Source organism: Protomyctophum parallelum (genome assembly GCF_964188405.1).
Source record: "Protomyctophum parallelum genome assembly, chromosome: 9".
NCBI classification, from domain to species: domain Eukaryota; kingdom Metazoa; phylum Chordata; class Actinopteri; order Myctophiformes; family Myctophidae; genus Protomyctophum; species Protomyctophum parallelum.
This window is the reverse complement of record NC_139706.1, coordinates 45,168,461-45,187,292: the sequence shown is the minus strand read 5'-3', so window position 1 is coordinate 45,187,292 and position 18,832 is coordinate 45,168,461. Positions and strand designations below refer to the sequence as shown.

General features: G+C 44.5%; 1 protein-coding gene across 2 annotated transcripts in view; it reads right to left on the bottom strand.

The window, feature by feature from the left end:
• Nucleotides 1-18,832, bottom strand: part of LOC310864877 (lissencephaly-1 homolog A-like) — a 296,805-nt gene that overhangs the window by 21,944 nt on the left and 256,029 nt on the right. For both annotated transcript variants that reach the window (XM_083773697.1, XM_083773696.1), the window contains 2 exons: nt 5,697-5,781; nt 392-466 (listed from right to left, as the gene is read on the bottom strand). In XM_083773697.1, the coding sequence (XP_083629823.1) occupies nt 392-466; nt 5,697-5,781 (160 nt within the window). The remainder of the gene's footprint in view (nt 1-391; nt 467-5,696; nt 5,782-18,832) is intronic.

Below are 18,832 nucleotides of genomic sequence, written 5' to 3'. Positions count from 1 at the left end.
GGAGGCGTGTACAAAGTGTCAGGAATATTTACAGGGGTTCGTGTAAAGTTGGTGGGAGTGGTTGTTGTAAAAATGAGGCCCCACATAACAACAGCATCGTTAAACGACGCTCTAAGTCAGTGCAGATTTGTATTCGTAGAAAACAGTGCGAGAAGAAGAACATCAAGCCTCAGTACTACTTAAGTTTTGCGCGGGTGTTGCACACTGTGAAAACAACAGAAGTACAAGCTCAGAACGCGCTGCAGTACGGCGCAGTTGTGAGCTTGTAGATCGGGCTATTCCCACTGCGTCACGTTTACCGCCAAACTAAGTATAACAACAACAAAAAATCACAAAACCATTCACAAAAGCCCTGCAAAAACCCCTTACAGGTTGAAAACCCACTACAAACCTTCTTTTGTAATCTGATTACTGAGGTCCATTTCTTTTCCAAAAGGCCGGCGTACTTCTTATCCAATTCTTCATTCTGGGGGAGAAAAGAGAAGAGGAAAGAGAGAGAAGAAAAACAAAGTTAATCAGGAAAAACAACAACATGTAAAACTAAACTAACCAATCAAAGAGCCTGTGGGCTTAGTATCAGCCGGGGCCTGGTGGGGCTAGGGGCCAGCTGGGGTGGCTCCGGGGCCTGGTGGGGTCCGGGGCCTGGTGGGGTCCGGGGCCTGGTGGGGCTAGGGGCCAGCTGGGGTGGCCCCGGGTCCTGCTGGGGTGGCCCCGGGGCCTGCTGGGGTCCAGGGCCTGGTGGGGTCCGGGGGGTCCGGGGCCTGCTGGGGTGGCATGCATGCAGGCAGGCGGGCCGGGACTTATTCATTTACACACACCTGACCACTCACAGGCTAACACTGACCACCGGACGCAGACTACATACTGTACCCCCCCCACACACACACACACTCACGCGTAACACACAAACCTCCAAGTCATAATCGCTCTCCCACAAGCTAATCTCCTGCAGACAAGGAAGGCTTACAGGCAGCTTTCAGCGCCACACACACCCCCCCCCCCCCCCCCTCCCAGTACGGGAGGAGTAGTTAGTGGAAGTTAAAGGGGGATTTGTACCTAGTTAACAGGGCCTGTCATGTCGCGCATAGAAAATAGCTAATCTACAAGCTCATAAGGCGTCGCGGCGCCATGCCTGGTGACTGGTGAGCTTGTAGATCGGCAGTTTTTTGTTCGCAGCCTGCAACCGAACAGAGTATATATCACCCTAAGAGCCAGAGCAGCAGAGCATCCACCCATAGCAGAGCATGTGAGCGGAGCGGAGCGCGGAGCGAGCGAGGAGCGGAGCGGAGCGGGGGGATTTTGACGTGAGCGCGGAGCAGGTTTTTAAATGTGTCAGATTGACTTCCGGAGCGAGAACTGTCCTCCGCTCCGAGCCGCTCCGTGCACACAGCACGGCACTGTGCAAGCTTGGCTAGCAGTTTACATCAATCATTGCCTCTCAAGCAGGCCCGGCACCACGGGGGGGCAAAGGGGATATTTGCACCCTTAAAGGTTTTATGACATTCATTTTAATTTATTTTTATTTTTCGTTTTTCTTTTAGGTTTTATGACCTCAATTACACCCCAAAATCCTGAACTTTGAACATTCAGTGGATTTTCTGTGGTCTGGAGTTTTCTTTGGGGTTTTGGAAGCCTTTTGAGCTACAATGAAAACAGGCAAGACAGTGAAAACAGTGACATCTGCTGGCAAATCCCATTGACATATATGGGATTTGCAGGCTCTTACATCACAAACTGCCGGCAAATCAGAGCACCTGTTTGAGCCAGAAAACCCCAGACCACAGAAAATCTACTGAATGTTAAAAGTTCAGGTTTTTTGGGTGCAATTGAGCTTAGAAAACCTAAAAAAAATAAGAACAATTCCAAAACCTTTTTTTTAATGTCACAATCCCTTTAAATCAACTTCTTTGCCTTTTGTGCTATCAAAATCTCAATTGCCCCCTTAGTCTTTCATCCTGGCGCCGAGCCTGCTCTCAAGCCCATACCCGTAATCTGCTTCAGCTTCACGGACTGTCCATGAGAATAGACAGACATTGCGTGTCGACAGTTTACATATCTGTTCTTTTGGAATTGGACACATGACGATGGGTAGCCTACAAACTTGCGGCATGGTGCTCGCAGTGGTACATTAAAACAAATGCCATACTTCGGTTGATACATTTGAACTGGGTCTGTTTTAATTATTCTATGATAACGAAATCAAGCTAATTTACATCATGCTGAAACGAAGGCCTTCAGGTTTAATTAGCCAATTTCAGGAAAACAGCATTTTATTTTTCCCCCGTCATTTCTTTCTGCTGAGCGGAGCGGGCATCTGAGTGGAGCTCGGAGCGAGCACGGAGCGGGGAGCGCTCCATGCGTAAATGAAGGTGAGTGCTGAGCGAGCGGGGAGCGGCGTGGGGGGAGATGAACGTGAGTGCGGAGCGAGCGTAACAAAAGCCGTCGAGAGCGAAGAGCGGAATTATCGGCCGCTCCGCTCACATGCTCTGACCCATAGGCCTGCTGGCTGGGTGATTAACTTCTGATTTGACTCTTTTGCTTTGAGGTCTGAGATTATTATAGGTTATGTTATGGTATGTTAAGAATTCTCTACAAGAACAGGGATTTGCAAATGAGCCAAATAACTGTTTCTGGCTGGATAAGCCTGCTCTACTGCAGTCATAATGGTAGAGAAAAGGCTATAACATGGGGGTTAACATTATATCACAAGGAATATACAGTAAGTCTATATACTGACAGTGCTCATTCAAAACATGGAATAACGGGATATGTATTGGTGACAGTGTTGGGAAAGTTCACTTTCTACATGAACTAGTTCAGTTCATAGCTCACACATTTAAAAATGAACTAGTTCAGTTCACAGTTCACACATTTAAAAATGAACTAGTTCAGTTCACAGTTCACAAATTTGAAAATGAACTAGTTCAGTTCAGTTCATGGTTCCAAAACAATCGAGTTTAGTACTTTCTGTTTTGCGTACTTTCTTTTTCGCTGGGCTGCGTCGGGGCATAATGCATAATATGCAATAGGGGCGGATGAGGTCTGGCTGTGCCATGCTAACACAAAGGTGTGCTGCTGCTTCAGAGCCAGGTGCCATGAAGTGGTGTGGCATGTTGTTGGACTAGCAAACTCCTACATGAGCTCCAAACCTGCCTTTACAGACACCATTCTCAGTTTTACTCCTAGCTAAAAACAGATACACACTACAAATTAGGCCTGCCCTACATGCATGTAAACACACACAGGACTGATGTTTCAGTCCATTGCCTAAAGAGGTCCGCAACACTGGTAAAGAAACTCAGCTCCACTGGTTTATTATTGATTCAACGTTTCGATCACTAGGATCTTCTTTCAGGAATACTACAAAGTGAGACCTGTCAACAACATCAAAAAGCCAAGTGACAGGGGTTACTTTCACTAAAGGTAGCAATGAGCTTGAGAGGCCTGATTTCACAGCTAGATGCTCCGCTTCTTCAGGGAACAAAGGAAAACCATGAGTGGTGTTCGGGAGATGATGGAGCAGGGCTGCTGAAACCACAGGTGGGCAACACAACAAAATCAATGAAGTGCACGCACTGGGTAATGCTCCAAAGCTTAAAGGTTCCTTACCTCCTTTGCAGTGTACATTTTAACCATCATTGGGCATGACATCTCGAGCCTTGCAGATGATGTCTGACGAAGAGCCAGCAAGGCTCGAGACGATAATTATGTCCAATGGCGGCATATATACCAATACCTTATATATCTTGAATCTTTGGAGCATGACCACCCAGTGTACAGACTGTTTTGGGATTCTGCACCTGGTTTTAGTGAGAGGATGTGCATGCTTTCTCTTTTAGACAACAGCTTTGAAAGAGAGTGAACAATAGAGGTGCTGGATGGAGTTATAACAATACATCATCCCATCAGACCAGGGGGAAAATGAGAGCATGGAATGAAGTTTGGACGAGTCTGTCACAGTCTGATCTGCCATCTGCCTGGACCCCTCAGACCAAGGCATACATTCACCTGCTGTGTAAGCGCAGTCTCACACGCTCACACAGTCACACACAGTGCCAGACTTCACTGTCTGTGTACATGCGGGGGGGGGGGGGGGGGGGGGGGGGTTGTGTGCAATGCGTCTGTGCAGTGTGCACAACACTGATGCTCCTCTGCCAGGAAAAAAGACGAGACTAGATCATGACCCCTCTCAATTATTTCCCTCAAACCCTGCTTGTGCAACAACCAGACGCACAAAGCAATGGCAGTCGGAGTGGAGGAGAAAAACACACAGATGAATCCAATCTATCCATCCCTACACTGCTAACAAAGACCTACAGTGCCAAACGACCGGGTAATTAAAGTCTTATAATGAGGCTACAATGAAAGGGTGTCCATGGAAGTGGGTTTTTAGCATAGCAGGTGCTGCCAAGGTATGTCTGGCTGGCTTTAATAGTGCTTCAACCCAACAGAGTGCAAGGCATGTATCCGTGTGTAGCGTTCATCTATTATTCAGCTTGTTTCTACGCTCTGATGGATGGGGGTAGGGGCTAGGGTGATCAGTAAAATACATCAGGTGAAGGAAGAAAGGTGAGAGACCGACGAGAGGACGACGTTACCCACTTGAACCAACCTTAGAGTCCTTTACTCTTCTGGCAGGCCTACAAGCTCACAATGCCTTGCAACGTGACAGTGTGAGCTTGTGGATTGCCTGTTTGCGGCAAGTGTTTTGGTGTAGAGGGAAAACCGGAGGGGCCAAAAGTATAGATACACCTTAGGGTTGGGTGACGATACGAATATATCGGCAATCGTGAACGAACCCCGACACCAGCGCTGCAAAAACAGACATATCAAAAAAGGTCTCAGCGCGTTGCAAACGGGGCTGCAGAGATGGTCGCGTTTGCGGTTCTCAACATGTTTGTTTTTGCAGCGCTGGTGTCAGGGTTTGTTCACGTTGTCAATAACGGACAGATCTACAAGCTCTCAACGCAGAGACAGGCGCGTCTACGGAGCTTGTGGATCTGTCTTTTTTTCGACTCGCAACCCGCTGTAAACTGTAATCACATTGCACGAATATATCGTCTACCGGCGATTTTGGGCCAGACGATGGGCAATAGGAAAATGTTGCTATATCGCCCAACCTTAATACACCTCCAATTGATTGAATATGTAATGCTAATACTATTAGTCAGAAATGTAATCAGCAGACAGTTAAGCTATCAGGTATAACTGACCCTCTGCATGTACTTACAGCTTCTCCTAGAGGGCTGTTTGTGTGTGGAAGTATTGTTGTTGTACAATACATTTTTACTAAAGCAATAACTGCAATATAAACTGCCAGTTTTCATCAGCTGTTAGTCACTCCAATTTATATCATCTTCCTCCACTTTGTTGTTGAAATTTAGTATAAAACGTGTCAGTATGTTATCATGCTAGATAAATAAATATTTTTTTTCTTTGTCTAGAATGCGGTAGTTCTAGTGATGGACAACCTAATCAGATGCTGCCTGCTGTAATAAGGGAGCACCCGCCTTCAGTCACACTTGTGAGAATGTCAATTAAATTGCAAAATAGAGGAAATGCAAGCTTATTGTTTGGCTAAATTAGTCTCAGTGTGTGTGCATGACATGTGTGTGTGTGCATGCCATGTGTGTGTGCCCGCCTGCGTGGCGTGCATGATGCGAGAACGGTGCATCCCCATCCCATCTTTTACTCACCACATCTAACTCCGCCTCCTTCTTGAAAGTGGAATATGCCTCTTCATATCCATTGGAACGCAGGTAATCTGCTATCGCTCGGTTTCTGAAAGAGACAAAAAAAAAAAAAAAACACTCACCAATTAGTTCTCTAGATTAACTGTGAAGATAGTGGCTGAGGGGGGGCGACTTGATGACGCAAAGGACAAAAGAAGAAGACGCGTGTCTAAGAAAATGTCTCAGACAAAAGACTTGCATTATACATGATTTCCACACATCTGGAGGTAAAATAATTTGTGAGTGCACACTTTACCCAGTGTGTCTCACACACACTCACACAGGAGCACATCTGTGTTCTATAATGAGATCTGGTTGCTGTGGGCATTGAGTGGAAGGGAAGCACCCCCCATGGTGCCCATATACTGTGGAAATTGAGAGGGCGGTATATGGTCGCTGTCGGGCAGAAACTAGAGACACACGGAGACGGGAGAGGAGTAGGAAAATCCTTCAGATTTGAACAGAATAAGCTGCTGGTTGTGTTTGGTCAAGCACGCGTACGGACAGTACACTCAAGACGGGATCACAGTCAACTCGTCATGAAGCCGAGACAGCGGCGGATGGATGGATGGGGCAGATAAGACTGGCTAGTACTAGTCGATGTGCTGCTGCTACCTAGATCCAAGGAGAGGGAGAGAGATGTCCAGATAGAGGAGACAATAGACCAGACAGAGATGGAGAGGCTACCCCAGACGCTCCTGTCTTTGTTTGCATGCGGAGGCAGCAAAAACACAGGAAACACACAGCAACGTGTGCAGCACACACACATGCAGTGCAACACACACACACACACACACACACACACACACACACACACGGCTGCAGTCTCAGCAGAAGCTACAGATTTATTAGATTCAATCCATTCAGTCGACATGTATAGCCAAGGCACTTCCTGAGAATTAAGTTAGTAGGGAGCAAAGAACATGTAAAAGAAGGCCTCAGTCAGCACATGAAGGGCAAAAGATGAACCGTGCAGCTAGAACGGTGTTGGGCAAAAAACCTGTAACTCCATTTTACTCAGTTAACCCGTTAAGACCGGAGGCCAATCAATTCTACAAATGCCTTCTAAACAAGTAGTTCTACAAACAAGACTAGTGAATAGTAAACGTTTTACTTTTACACATACAAGATTTCTGCCCGACAGTGATGATATGGAGAGGGCGTCAATGAATGTCAGAAATACTTTATTCCGTTCCTTTGTCCTGCTTCAATGACAGGTCTCCTGTGTTAGCTTCACAACAGCGCAGAATCCCCAGAGTAATGAAGCCAGGAGGAGGTCAGCCCAACCCAACCCAGCCGCCGAAGCGGGCCGGGCAGGCTTCAAGATGCCAACGTGTATAGCTGAGGGGGGCAAATAGAGGGGAGGAGGAGGGGCCAACAATCTGTCAGGCCAACCTGTGCCCCCCCGACGTGCCCTTTTCGGTTGAGGTACGAACACTGTATCCCTCCTTTCCCCACCTGAATCCCCCCTGACGGCAGGCAGCGGACGTGATTAAAGCTCAAGGTTAGCGGGAGGTTATCGTGCTGGTGACAGCCTGCCTGCAGCAGCAGCATGGCAGGCAGGGCTACGCAACCAGGGGAGGGCTGGGCTGGGCCGGGCGGGGAGCCGGAGGGAGCGACTGGCAGGGGATGGAAGAGAGCATATGTGTATAATGAGTAGGTGAAGCTTTTACGGTAGTCTGTGTGTGCGTTTGTAAGGTTGGTATGTTTGTAGGGTGTGTGTGTGTGTGTGTGTGTGTGCTTGTAGCACTAAGTTCCACTCCAAAAAATAAAAATGCAAAGCTAGCCTAACGCTTATCCACCAAAACCACCCTGCATGGCATTTCTGTGGAGCCCTGATAGATGTGTGAAAATATATCTATCAGCCCCATGCCATGTACATGTACTGCTGCTCTGGTTCAGGACTTTCACAGACAACATTGATTCACACAGTTTCTGCCAACTGGACTTAAATGACCATGATCCAATTAATTTCCCTCCATCGAATGGACAGATTTGTACTGTAACATGCATTACAAGTGAAGTGGAACAACCAGGATGTGAATAGAAAAGAGTAACAAGCTCACAACGTGGCGCATCACAACACTTACAAGATCTGCCTATTTCCGCTGCACGACAGACCTCAACTTAAAAGTACAAATCAGGCATTTAGCTTCCAACCAACAGAGTGCAAGCAAAACCACAAAGCAGTGTGGAGTGGACTGTGTAAACGGCAGAGACACACACACACATCACGCTCTGCTCTGCTCCCAAGCTCCATCTGCCCTCACTATACCCCCCCCCCCCCCCCCCCCCCCACGTGCCTGAAGATGGGGGATTTTACTCTGGCATACGCTTTTCTTTATTGACCATTTTCACAATTCACAGGGAGGCAATTTCTCTCTTGTCTTTACGTCTTCTCACCATCTGAATCAACAACGGTCAATGCAGCAACAAACAACCCCTGAAGAGGAGGAGGACGAACGACGGTAGGTGGGAGGGAGGGAGGGAGAGAGGAAGAGATGTGGACCATCACAGACAGAAAGGAGAGCAAGCCAGCTGGTTTCCATGGCAACCGTCCGGCAGCCCCCCAGCCAGATGACGTGATGGAGAGATAACCAGGAGTCAGGGCAGCAGGGTGAGAGTCAGAGTGGGCAGGGAGGAGGATGAGCACGCCACAGAAACACCATAATAGCCGTCGCTATTGATCGTGCCCAAAACCATTTATAAGACCAGAGGGGTGGCCGGGCCTTTGAAACGGCAGGCCCTCTGGACTCTGGACCACCCTGCCCCTTCATATTCGCTCTGCTGCTTCACTAGAGTCCTTTAAATCTTTAATGAAGACTTTTCACTGTGGCATTTGACAGTTTGATTGTATACATTTTATAATCCTGCAATGTTGTTTTTAGCCCTTTTATTTCGGTTTGTATGCCTCTTTGTCTTCTTGTCTTAAAGGCATATTTCAACTTTTGGTCATTTTATTGTCTACTCAGGCTTATGTGAACACCGAAGAAAAGTTGCTTGCTAAACAAACCTATATATATATATATAATATATATATAGGTCATGCTTACACTACACTTGGTAAGTCCTAATTGTACTTATCTCAGCGTAAAAAAACATTTTATTGACTATGAAGCCAAAGCAATCAGCCAGCAACTACTGGAGAACTACAACATTATACAAATGTGCTCCTGACATTCTGAGTCACTCGGTGCCATTCAAACACTTGCCAGGCGTTATGAGAAACCGCACATGGAAATGAATAGTGTGTGGACGTCACATTTAGCCTTCAGAAGGCTCTGTTAAATTGTACTGCTGCTGTGTCATGGACGTTAAACGCGCGCGCGCGCGAGCGAGCGAGCGAGAGAGAGAGAGAACTGTTGAATGACATCTTTCATCGGCAGAGAAAATCGGGAAACGTGACCTAGCCAGTGACATCACTTCCTGCCATGTGCTTCAGCATGCTGCAGATAGATGAGTGCCGATTTTGGGGGGTGTATGAACAAGACAAACATACAAATATTCCATAGAGGCTTGGCTGCCACACGTCATCATGTGTGTGAAACAGACGCTGGAGGGGATAACAAAAGTATGTAAACACAAACATTGAAGACAAAAGTGAGGACGCAAATTGTGATTGACGTATGATGATAAGAGCATTTCACATGGGTGTGATTTTTAAAACCCATCTTAAAATATATTTGTATTCCTTGGCTTTCAAACCCTGATTGATTTTTGTACTTAACCATCTGTATTGTGTTTGTGTGTTCTTTTTGTATTGCATTATATTTTTCATTGTCGTTATGCCTACTGTACAACACTTTGGTCCAACAAATAAAGTTGGATTGGAGTTGAATATGAGGCTTCCTTCTGCCAGACAGCCACTATTTGCTGCATGCCGCTCCCCAGCTCTCTCCACTGTACACTGTAAATGGACTGCATTTATATAGGGCGTATTTCACATTTAGCCATAATTTTACACACCAGACGGTAGAGAAAACCATGTAAGGCAGGCACTAACCTGCTCATCGGGATCAATTAGGGTTCAGTGTCTTGCTCAAGGACATTTCGACACGCAACCAGGAGGAGCCTGGGAATTAAACAGAGGGAAACTTCTGATTCCAAGACGGTTGCTCTACCTCCTGAGCCACTGCCGCACCCAAATGCTAAAGAAAAGCCCCATAAATACCCTGCAAGCACCCTGGAACCCTCTCAAGGACCTAAACTCAAGGTTCTTAAACTCCACGTTGAGAGTAAGCAGCCAACTCAAACATATTAGAAATATGGTCAAGACGTCACGAGTTGTATGACCAAGTCCTAATGTGCAGTGTGAAAGTAGCCCCGCACACTAGCGCAGTTTCCTAAACTATTAACAACTGTTCTACATACTGCCAACCAGGGGAAAAACTCACCGATTGAGGCTTTAATCATAGCTTTTAAATGAAATATCCGAGACTATTAAGATTTTATGGAAGCCGTTTCTTGCTAGTTTGACCACTTCAAATGCTATAGTCTTAAAATACCTGAAAATGGCCAATCTACAAGCTCTTGACACATTAAGAGCTTGTAGATCGACCATTTCCATTATGCTTCCATACAAGGCATGATGGCTTCTATGGAATCCAAATGACTGAAATCAGTCGTAGTGACTGAAGACAATCCATGAATACATAACATAATAGATTAATCACATTAATTATTAATCACATAACATTTAAGGTTTAAGGACATACAAGGTTTCTGCCCCGACAGCAACGACATTCATGTATCATGTTAGTGTGAATAGTTGCCAATAGTTGCGAGTGTTGCCAAGTTACTGACGACAATTAACTGCTCCAATAAATCCAGCCTACAGGAGGAAGGCAAGTTGTGTTTGCTTGGCCGGGCCCCTGTGTCATATATCTGTCTATAAGCAACGTACGCAGCTCACAACACAGTGTGAGTCCAGACTGGACGATCTATGAGCCTGTTCAATCTTTCACCACTGCTATTAAATGTTTAATAGGACAAAGCACCCAGTCTGCATTCTGAAAAGCTCCCCCAGGCACACTTATGTACACTCCCTCTTCTATAGGTTATTATTTCACAGGCAATTCAATTCAATTCACGTTATCACTGTGGTTCTGGTTTCTGCTGCTGTTGTGTTTGTACGTAAATATACATACAAACACAAGTATGTTAAACAATAATTCAGAGCAATACACAAATACAATTGTATTACACATAATAGAGCCCTGACCGATAGGTTTGGCCGATATATCAGTCATTATTTGAACTTTGTCCCTATTTGTCAAGGGGGTGTCAATGACGTCATTATAGGTGATTATAGGTGCATTTATGTTGTCACTCAGTTTACAGATTAAAAAGATAACAGAGCTTATCGAATGAAGTTCATTTCATGTGTGTATTTTATATTTACTTGTTTGATTGTTCAATGTGCAAAAGAAAAAAAAAGAAAAAACCAAGGTGTTCAAATCGATGAAAACATTATTGCACATTTTGGACAAATATCGGCATCGGTGGTCAGGTATTCTCCAAAAATCATAGTCGGACCAAAAACTCTGGATTGAGACAGCTCTAAAGAACAAATGAAACAATGCACTTGTCGTGCACAAACGGACAGTTATTGTTACCAGGTATAATTAATATAACCCGTTGGGGCAGCATGTGTTTTCCTCTCATGGGACTGAATCAAATGTTTCCAGGTTGAGTTTTTATGGAGGCTGATGTCATTGGAGTGACGTCCTTCCATTCCAGGCACCTTCAGCTGGCTGCTGGAATGACAATAAAAACATCGGAGAAGGGTAGGGCCGCAGGGCAGGGTGTGATGTAACCACTGTCTCCCTCCACACTGTTCACAACAGACCAGCAGTGTTGCCAGACTTTGCGAGAGAAATAAGCAACATGGGCACATAGGCTACATGGGCACTTACGTTTTAAACCCCTTTTAAACCTATATGCATCGGCTATTTGAAAATCTACAAGCTCACAACTGAATTTGTGAGCCTTGTAATATATAGAAAAAAAGTTAATCATTTTTCAAAATATTTTAAAACAAATCTGTTGCTGGGGTCCAAGTTGGCACAAGATGGACAATTACATATTAATGTGGGGGTCGTAGACATTTAGACAAAACATTTAGGAAACAAGCCAAAATAAGCAACTACACTTTAGAAACAAGCCCAAATAAGCAACTACACTATAGAAACAAGCCCAATAAAAGGCCACCCGCAAACTACCAATATTTACAAGTGACTTTACAGAACAACACGCCCAACGTCGCTTATTATAAGCAGACATGGCAACACTGCAGACGAGGTCACTGGCTGACTTTAAGTACTCCATTATCGCTGGTGAAAATTCAATAATATGTTTGTCTTGGGAGTAATACGAGGAGAAAGCATCGGCTAATTTAATACCCCCATTGCTATGAGAGAAGACTTTTGGTAACGAAATATGAAATTCGGATTGGGCTGAATGGGACTGAGTCACAGGGCAGCTGTGTGTGGAGGAGACACAGAGAGAGACACGTTTACGCTATGCTGTGTTCACAAAGATACAGGTTGCCATTCATTTTCAATGGAAGCCAACTCTTGCAGCTGCTAATAAATCTACAAAGCTACAAAATTGTTGGGCTGGTTTCAACTTCAGCTACAAAGATACACATATGCTGCCAAGCTTTGCATCTTTAGTCAAGCTAACATCTGGCCCAGGCCGTAGCGTAACGGTCTGGGCACCGGACTGGTGATCCAGTCGCGGTGTGCCGCGGGTTCGACTCCCGAACCCGACACGGCCTTTACCGCATGTCATCCCCCCATCTCTCTCCCGTTTCCTGTCAGCCTACTATCTGTCCCTTAAAAAAAATCAATAAAAGGCGTAAGCCGCAAAAAATATCTTAAAAAAAAAAAAAAAAAAAGCTAACATCTAACATCGAGTTAAACGCAGCATCACTGGACTGGAAGATGGCACCGTATGACAAAACTAGTTGTACTACTTATGCGGCCTGCTGGCAGTGTGCACAAAGAAATGTGGTGCCGATCGGTTCGCGAGATTAGCACTGGAAAGGAAACACAGACGCATATACACCCTCTCAATGGCTAGATTCCTGCAGAAATAGTATCCAAAGGGAAACCTTCACATCCCAGCAAAAATAAATACAGGTGCTGAACAAAAATAATGTACAGTGGAGTTCTACTGGGAGCTAAGAACAGTTTACCGACTTAATTTCCTTCTCCCGTAGACTCCTGCAAAACCATTATTGTAAAAGTGCATAAAAATGGGAATGATCTTTTTCCATTTCCAAAGCCTGACAAAGACTGGCAGCAATAAGCCTGTTCTCCTTCTCGTCTAATGGCTTTATGTACTGATGATAACAGGTCAGGGGAAAGAAACCTTTTGTTAGGCCAGGCACCAATCATATGACAGGATGGGCTGGATTCTCTGAGCATTGCTGCTGCTGAGAACGCCAGGACAACTGTATCTAATTCACCTGTTTTCTCATCTAGGAGGTGGTAGAGAGACACCCACAGCCTCACTCATTAAGACCGACCACTATATTAAGACACTGGTATATTAACCCATTCTGACCGGGCACCCATTTTGGTGTCAGCATCATGTTATGCTTTAGCTATTTAAAAATAGCAGATCTACAAGCTCATATCGCGCCACCGAGTGGCGCGATACGAGCTTGTAGGTCTGCTATTTTTGAAAAATCGAAGAGGGACTGACATTTTTAGAATCTGATCTCAGGTCAGAATGGGTTCATCAGACCAGTGTGTGTCCGGCGGAAACCTCGTATGAATCTGATCTCAGGTCAGAATGGGTTAAAGTGTCACCTAGCCATTCATCACTTAGGCTTACTGCTGGTGCCGAATTAATCTATGAAAAGGAGGAATAGATGAAAAGAAACTGGTGGGGACCCTTATCAGTTCTGTCTGTGGGCCAGTTACCGTTCCCCGTGCTCCCCAAAAAGCCTCTTAACCCATTCTGACCTGAGATCAGATTCATACGAGGTTTCCGACTGGACACACACTGGTCTGATGAACCCATTCTGACCTGAGATCAGATTCTAAAAATGTCAGTCGTTCTTCGATTTTTCTAAAATAGCAGACCTACAAGCTCGTATCGCGCCACTCGGTGGCGCGATATGAGCTTGTAGATCTGCTATTTTTAAATAGCTAAAGCATAATATGATGCCGACACCAAAATGGGTGCCCGTTCAGAATGGGTTAAATGGTTGCTCATATTATTTCTAACCAGCCACTAACGGGCATAAATTAAGTTGAGGCAGTTGAAGTGGATGGGAGGAGAAATCCGGTGCCGTCTCTATTCATATATACTCTAAGAGTGGGACAGACTGGCTTCACCAACACAGGACAAATCAGCACTCACATTTTACCAAACTGACAAAGGTTTACGCGGGTGCAACCATTACCTAAACTAATCATTGTGGGGTTAGAAATACCGTAAATAGCTGATATATCAGCACACATATGTCAGTGTTACACTTGTTCATTATTCGATTAATCAAAAAAAGCAATTGATAGAATAATCGCTAAGATGATAACTGGTAGTTGCAGCCCAAGTTTCTACCAGTCTGCAAAATCCCTTCGAGACAGCATAGAAGTATCGTGTGTGTGTGTGTGTGTGTGTGTGTGTGTGTGTGTGTGTGAGTGTGTGTGTGAGGGAGAATAGTTTGGCATGGCCATGCATATTTTAAGTTTGTGCCTCATGTGTAAATCAATATGCAGACATGACAGCTGGCTCAGCATTTAATAAACACACAGCTTAACATAAGATATCCAGGATACAAAAGCCATACACATAGTATTTAACCACTTTCAACCTAGTGTCCCCATTTTGGGCATCACTTTCAACCTAGTGTCCCCATTTTGGGCATGTCATTACTGGAAAATAAAAAGATATTAGAAAATGGGCACCATTTGCTTCCCAACTACCTAGAATTTAGCTGAAGACCCCCTGGTCCCTGGAAGTCCTTCAAGGACCCCTGGGGGTGGGAGTGGCTTTACTCAAATGTCATCAACGATGACACAACATTAGAGGAAAAATAAATAACTAGAGAAAATATTGAGGAAATGGTAATCATCAGCTACAACAGGATTTCTAGAGACTGATTATCGGCCAAAATGGACAAAGCAGAATATCTGATTATGTCCAGCTAGCCAATGGTAATATTGGCATAACAGCCTTCACAAGAACTATGTTCATAGCTTATGGAAGGCATTAACTGCTCCTTTTTCCTTTAAAATGAACATTATTTGATGTGAGAACCGAGTGTGGTGGAGCGCTCCTTCCTAGACACACATACTGTAGGAGAAGAGAAAGGCTTGTTGTCATCATGTCTGTCAGTCAGGACCAGGGGGGCAGACAGCCAGATATTTCGTGACTCGGGACTTCCTGAAAGTTCATATAATGGCCTGTTGTGGCGCTGGACTGGACCCAAAAAGCCCCATAGCTCCATAGAGGCCCATGTATTTGGGCCCAACTTCACCTAGACTGTATTACCTTAACAAGTAAGACGCGCAAACGCGGGAAGCGAACGCAGCTCGTAAATGGCAATAACAATTAGAATAAATTACATACTTTTTTAAGGTTCTTTTTAAACTTCACTTTTTTGTTTAAGATTTTATTTTTAAGTTAAGTTTTTTGAAGTTTAAGTGTTTTTAAAGTTTTTTTTTAAGTTAAGTTTTTTTGTGTTTTTTTAAGTTTTTAAGATTTTATTTTGAAGTTAAGTTTTTTTTTTAAGTTAAGTTTTTTTGTGTTTTTTTAAGTTTTTAAGATTTTATTTTGAAGTTAAGTTTTTTTTTTAAGTTAAGTTTTTTTTTTAAGTTAAGTTGTTTTAAGTCAAGTGTGTGTGTGTGTGTGTGTGTGTGTGTGTGTGTGTGTGTGTGTGTGTGTGTGAGTGCGTGCGTTTTGTGTGATACAGCTGCACCCTCTGGTGGCGGGCGGGTGGTGTAACAGCGGGACACACACACACACACAGACATTCAGCCCTTGCTGTCATAGTTAGTGCTCATTGCATTCGCAATAAACATGGTCATGAATACTTTCTGCTTCCAGTCACTAGTTTAAAGTCTCATTTCTGTCATAATATTCTTTTTGGAAAATGATGGTCCCATTTATAAAATAAATTACCATAGTCGCGTATGTTCTGAGGGGCGTGGCTACCGTTACAGTCTATGATTGGGATCCCCCACCCACTCAAGTCAAAATAAAAACCAACAGAGAAGAAGGGGGGGAAGTCCCGCCTCGTTGTCTGGGCCAGCCAATGGCCAGCTGGACCAGAACGGATCAAGAAAGATGGCGACATACAGTGCATTAGAGTGCAAGGAATTTCAGGCTTCATTTTACGTTCATGTTAGACCCGGGGAACGCTTTGTCCATATTTTTTACAGTCTATGGTCAGGACCCAGGAGGTAAGATTACATCCATACGGGACAGGACTGAACACCACATTAAATACACAGTCCATGAAAATTGCATTTGCATAACGATGATCATGGCACCCACCCCCTATATGATTACATGATTCACCAGCAATCACTGTGCAGGAACATACTCATATGACATGACATACATGATGGATGTTGTCATGAAGGTAGTGTGTGTTCGTGTTCTGTGTCTTTCAAGTCACAGAAGCGAATGACAGATGACCACCTTGATGTCTCTTTGAGAAGTACAACCAGCAGCTATCAAACAGACTTTAACCCATTCTGACCTGAGATCAGATTCATACGAGGGTTTCCGCCGGACACACACTGGTTTGATGAACCCATTCTGACCTGAGATCAGATTCTAGAAATGTCAGTCGCTCTTCGATTTTTCAAAAATAGCAGACCTACAAGCTCGTATCGCGCCACTCGGTGGCGCGATAAGAGCTTGTAGGTCTGCTATTTTTCAATAGCTAAAGCATGACACCAAAATGGGTGCCCGTTCAGAATGGGTTAATGGACTGGCACAAGTACCCCCACATACATGTGTGTTGCTGCTGCAACAAACGACAAGGACAGATTTGTTTTATTTTATGATGTTGAGATTAATGTCCAGTAATACCTTTTTTTTTTAACAAATAAGGGCTGGATCACACACACAGAAATCTGCAAAAACAGGAAAAAAAACAGCGAAACTCTGCTGTTTTTGAGCAGTGCCGCTCCAATGACTGGCCTTGTGTACCTGTCTGTCTGTTTGCAGTATGGTGTGTCTGTAGTATACAAAAACGCATACTGTGGTGGTGGCCCACCACACTAATGCATATAGGGGAAACACTGTATGGTGTTTAACCCATTCTGACCTGAAATCAGATTCATACAAGGTTTCCACTGGACACACATTGGTCTGATTGACCCATTCTGACCTGAGATCAGATTCTAAAAAATGTCAGTCGTTCTTCGATTTTTTCAAAAATAGCAGACCTACAAGCTCGTAGCTTGATCTACAAGCTATGAGCTTGTAGATCTGCTATTTTTCAATAGCTAAAGCATAACATGATGCCAACACCAAAATGGGTGCCCGGTCAGAATGGGTTAAGTATTTATAGCACTCATTTCTATTAATATGCAAGTTAAAGACTTAAGTCCAACTTGGTTCCCCGGCCTAATTTAAGGGAACCCATTCGGTCCTGCTCCAATCAGATCAGCATATCTCATGTCTGGGTCCCTTAACAGTTTGACTGTTTTTCACGCTTAACCCGCATTTTAATCAACCCCCCTTCACTGCCGAGATTGTTGTATTACCTTTAGAGCATACGCTGAATTATTTGGGCTTTTAATCCGCGAAAATCAAGCAAAAAAAGCTCCCGTGGTTTGTTATGATTCGAGCGTATCATCCACCATCTTGGTGCACCCGGAAGACGCACACAAGACTCGTCTCAATGAGGCGTTGCACCCCATGCATTTCCATTGGCCTCAATTTCCCAGAAGCCCTAGCAGCCCACAGCATGTGACGATTTCCGGTTTCGTCATCAAAGCGAATGCATCTAGTATCTTTCTCCGCGACGAAGACGGATTTTCTATTTATTTATTACAATACAGCGGATTAAACACATAAAACAAAAGGCGGGTCTGTCGTATATGGCAGCGACATTAACCTGGAGTAATCCATTCCCGCCACGGAAACTGTTAAAAGGACACCTCCTACTTCCTTGTCTCACTTGTGGCATCTGTTCTATCTGTGCTATCTGTTCAGGTCAATTGCCACCTGCCCGACAGCGCTCAGCAGGCACCACCAAGATGGCCCCCCGGGGGCAGACTCTGGAGACCCTGCCTTCCATCAGGCAGGATCTGATTGGAGGCTCCTGACCACATCTTCTGATGGGACCCGCACCAAAGCATTTAATGTCATGCCAATATGACTGTATTGGCATGACATTATGAATGTATTCATATTTGACTTTATCATGTTCAATTCATACATACATTCAATTCATTCATACTCAATGTATTCCCCTTTTCGTAAGTGCATCAGTACATTCGTACATTCTGTGTAGTGAAATCTCTTAAGTTGAACTAATCATTTTAACAGCTGTGGGAATCTGTTAACCCATTCTGATCGGGCACCCATTTTGGTGTCAGCATCATGTTATGCTTTAGCTATTTAAAAATAGCAGATCTACAAGCTCATATCGCGCCACCGAGTGGCGCGATACGAGCTTGTAGGTCTGCTATTTTTGAAAAATCGAAGAGCGACTGACATTTTTTTAATCTGATCTCAGGTCAGAATGGGTTGATCAGACCAGTGTGTGTCCAGCGGAAACCTCGTTATGAATCTGATCTCCGGTCAGAATGGGTTAAAGGAACAGAGTCACATGAAACATCTATTTGACTTAAAGACGTGGAGCAATCCGAGGAGAATGTCTCTGGAATACAGAGAACGGGGCTTTGGTGATCTTGCACATGGGTAGGTGGTGGGTGGGTGCTTCTCCTTAGTATTCTCAGTCTATTTTTTCCAGGGGGGCTCAAGGGGATGAATCTCTCTGACCCTGATAACCAACACAAATGTGCCTTTCATCAGTTGTGCTCATAAAAGTAGATTTGTTGGGAAGATGCTGCGCCATCACAGCATCTGACTGAGATGCTGACAAAACAGCACAAAGAACAGTG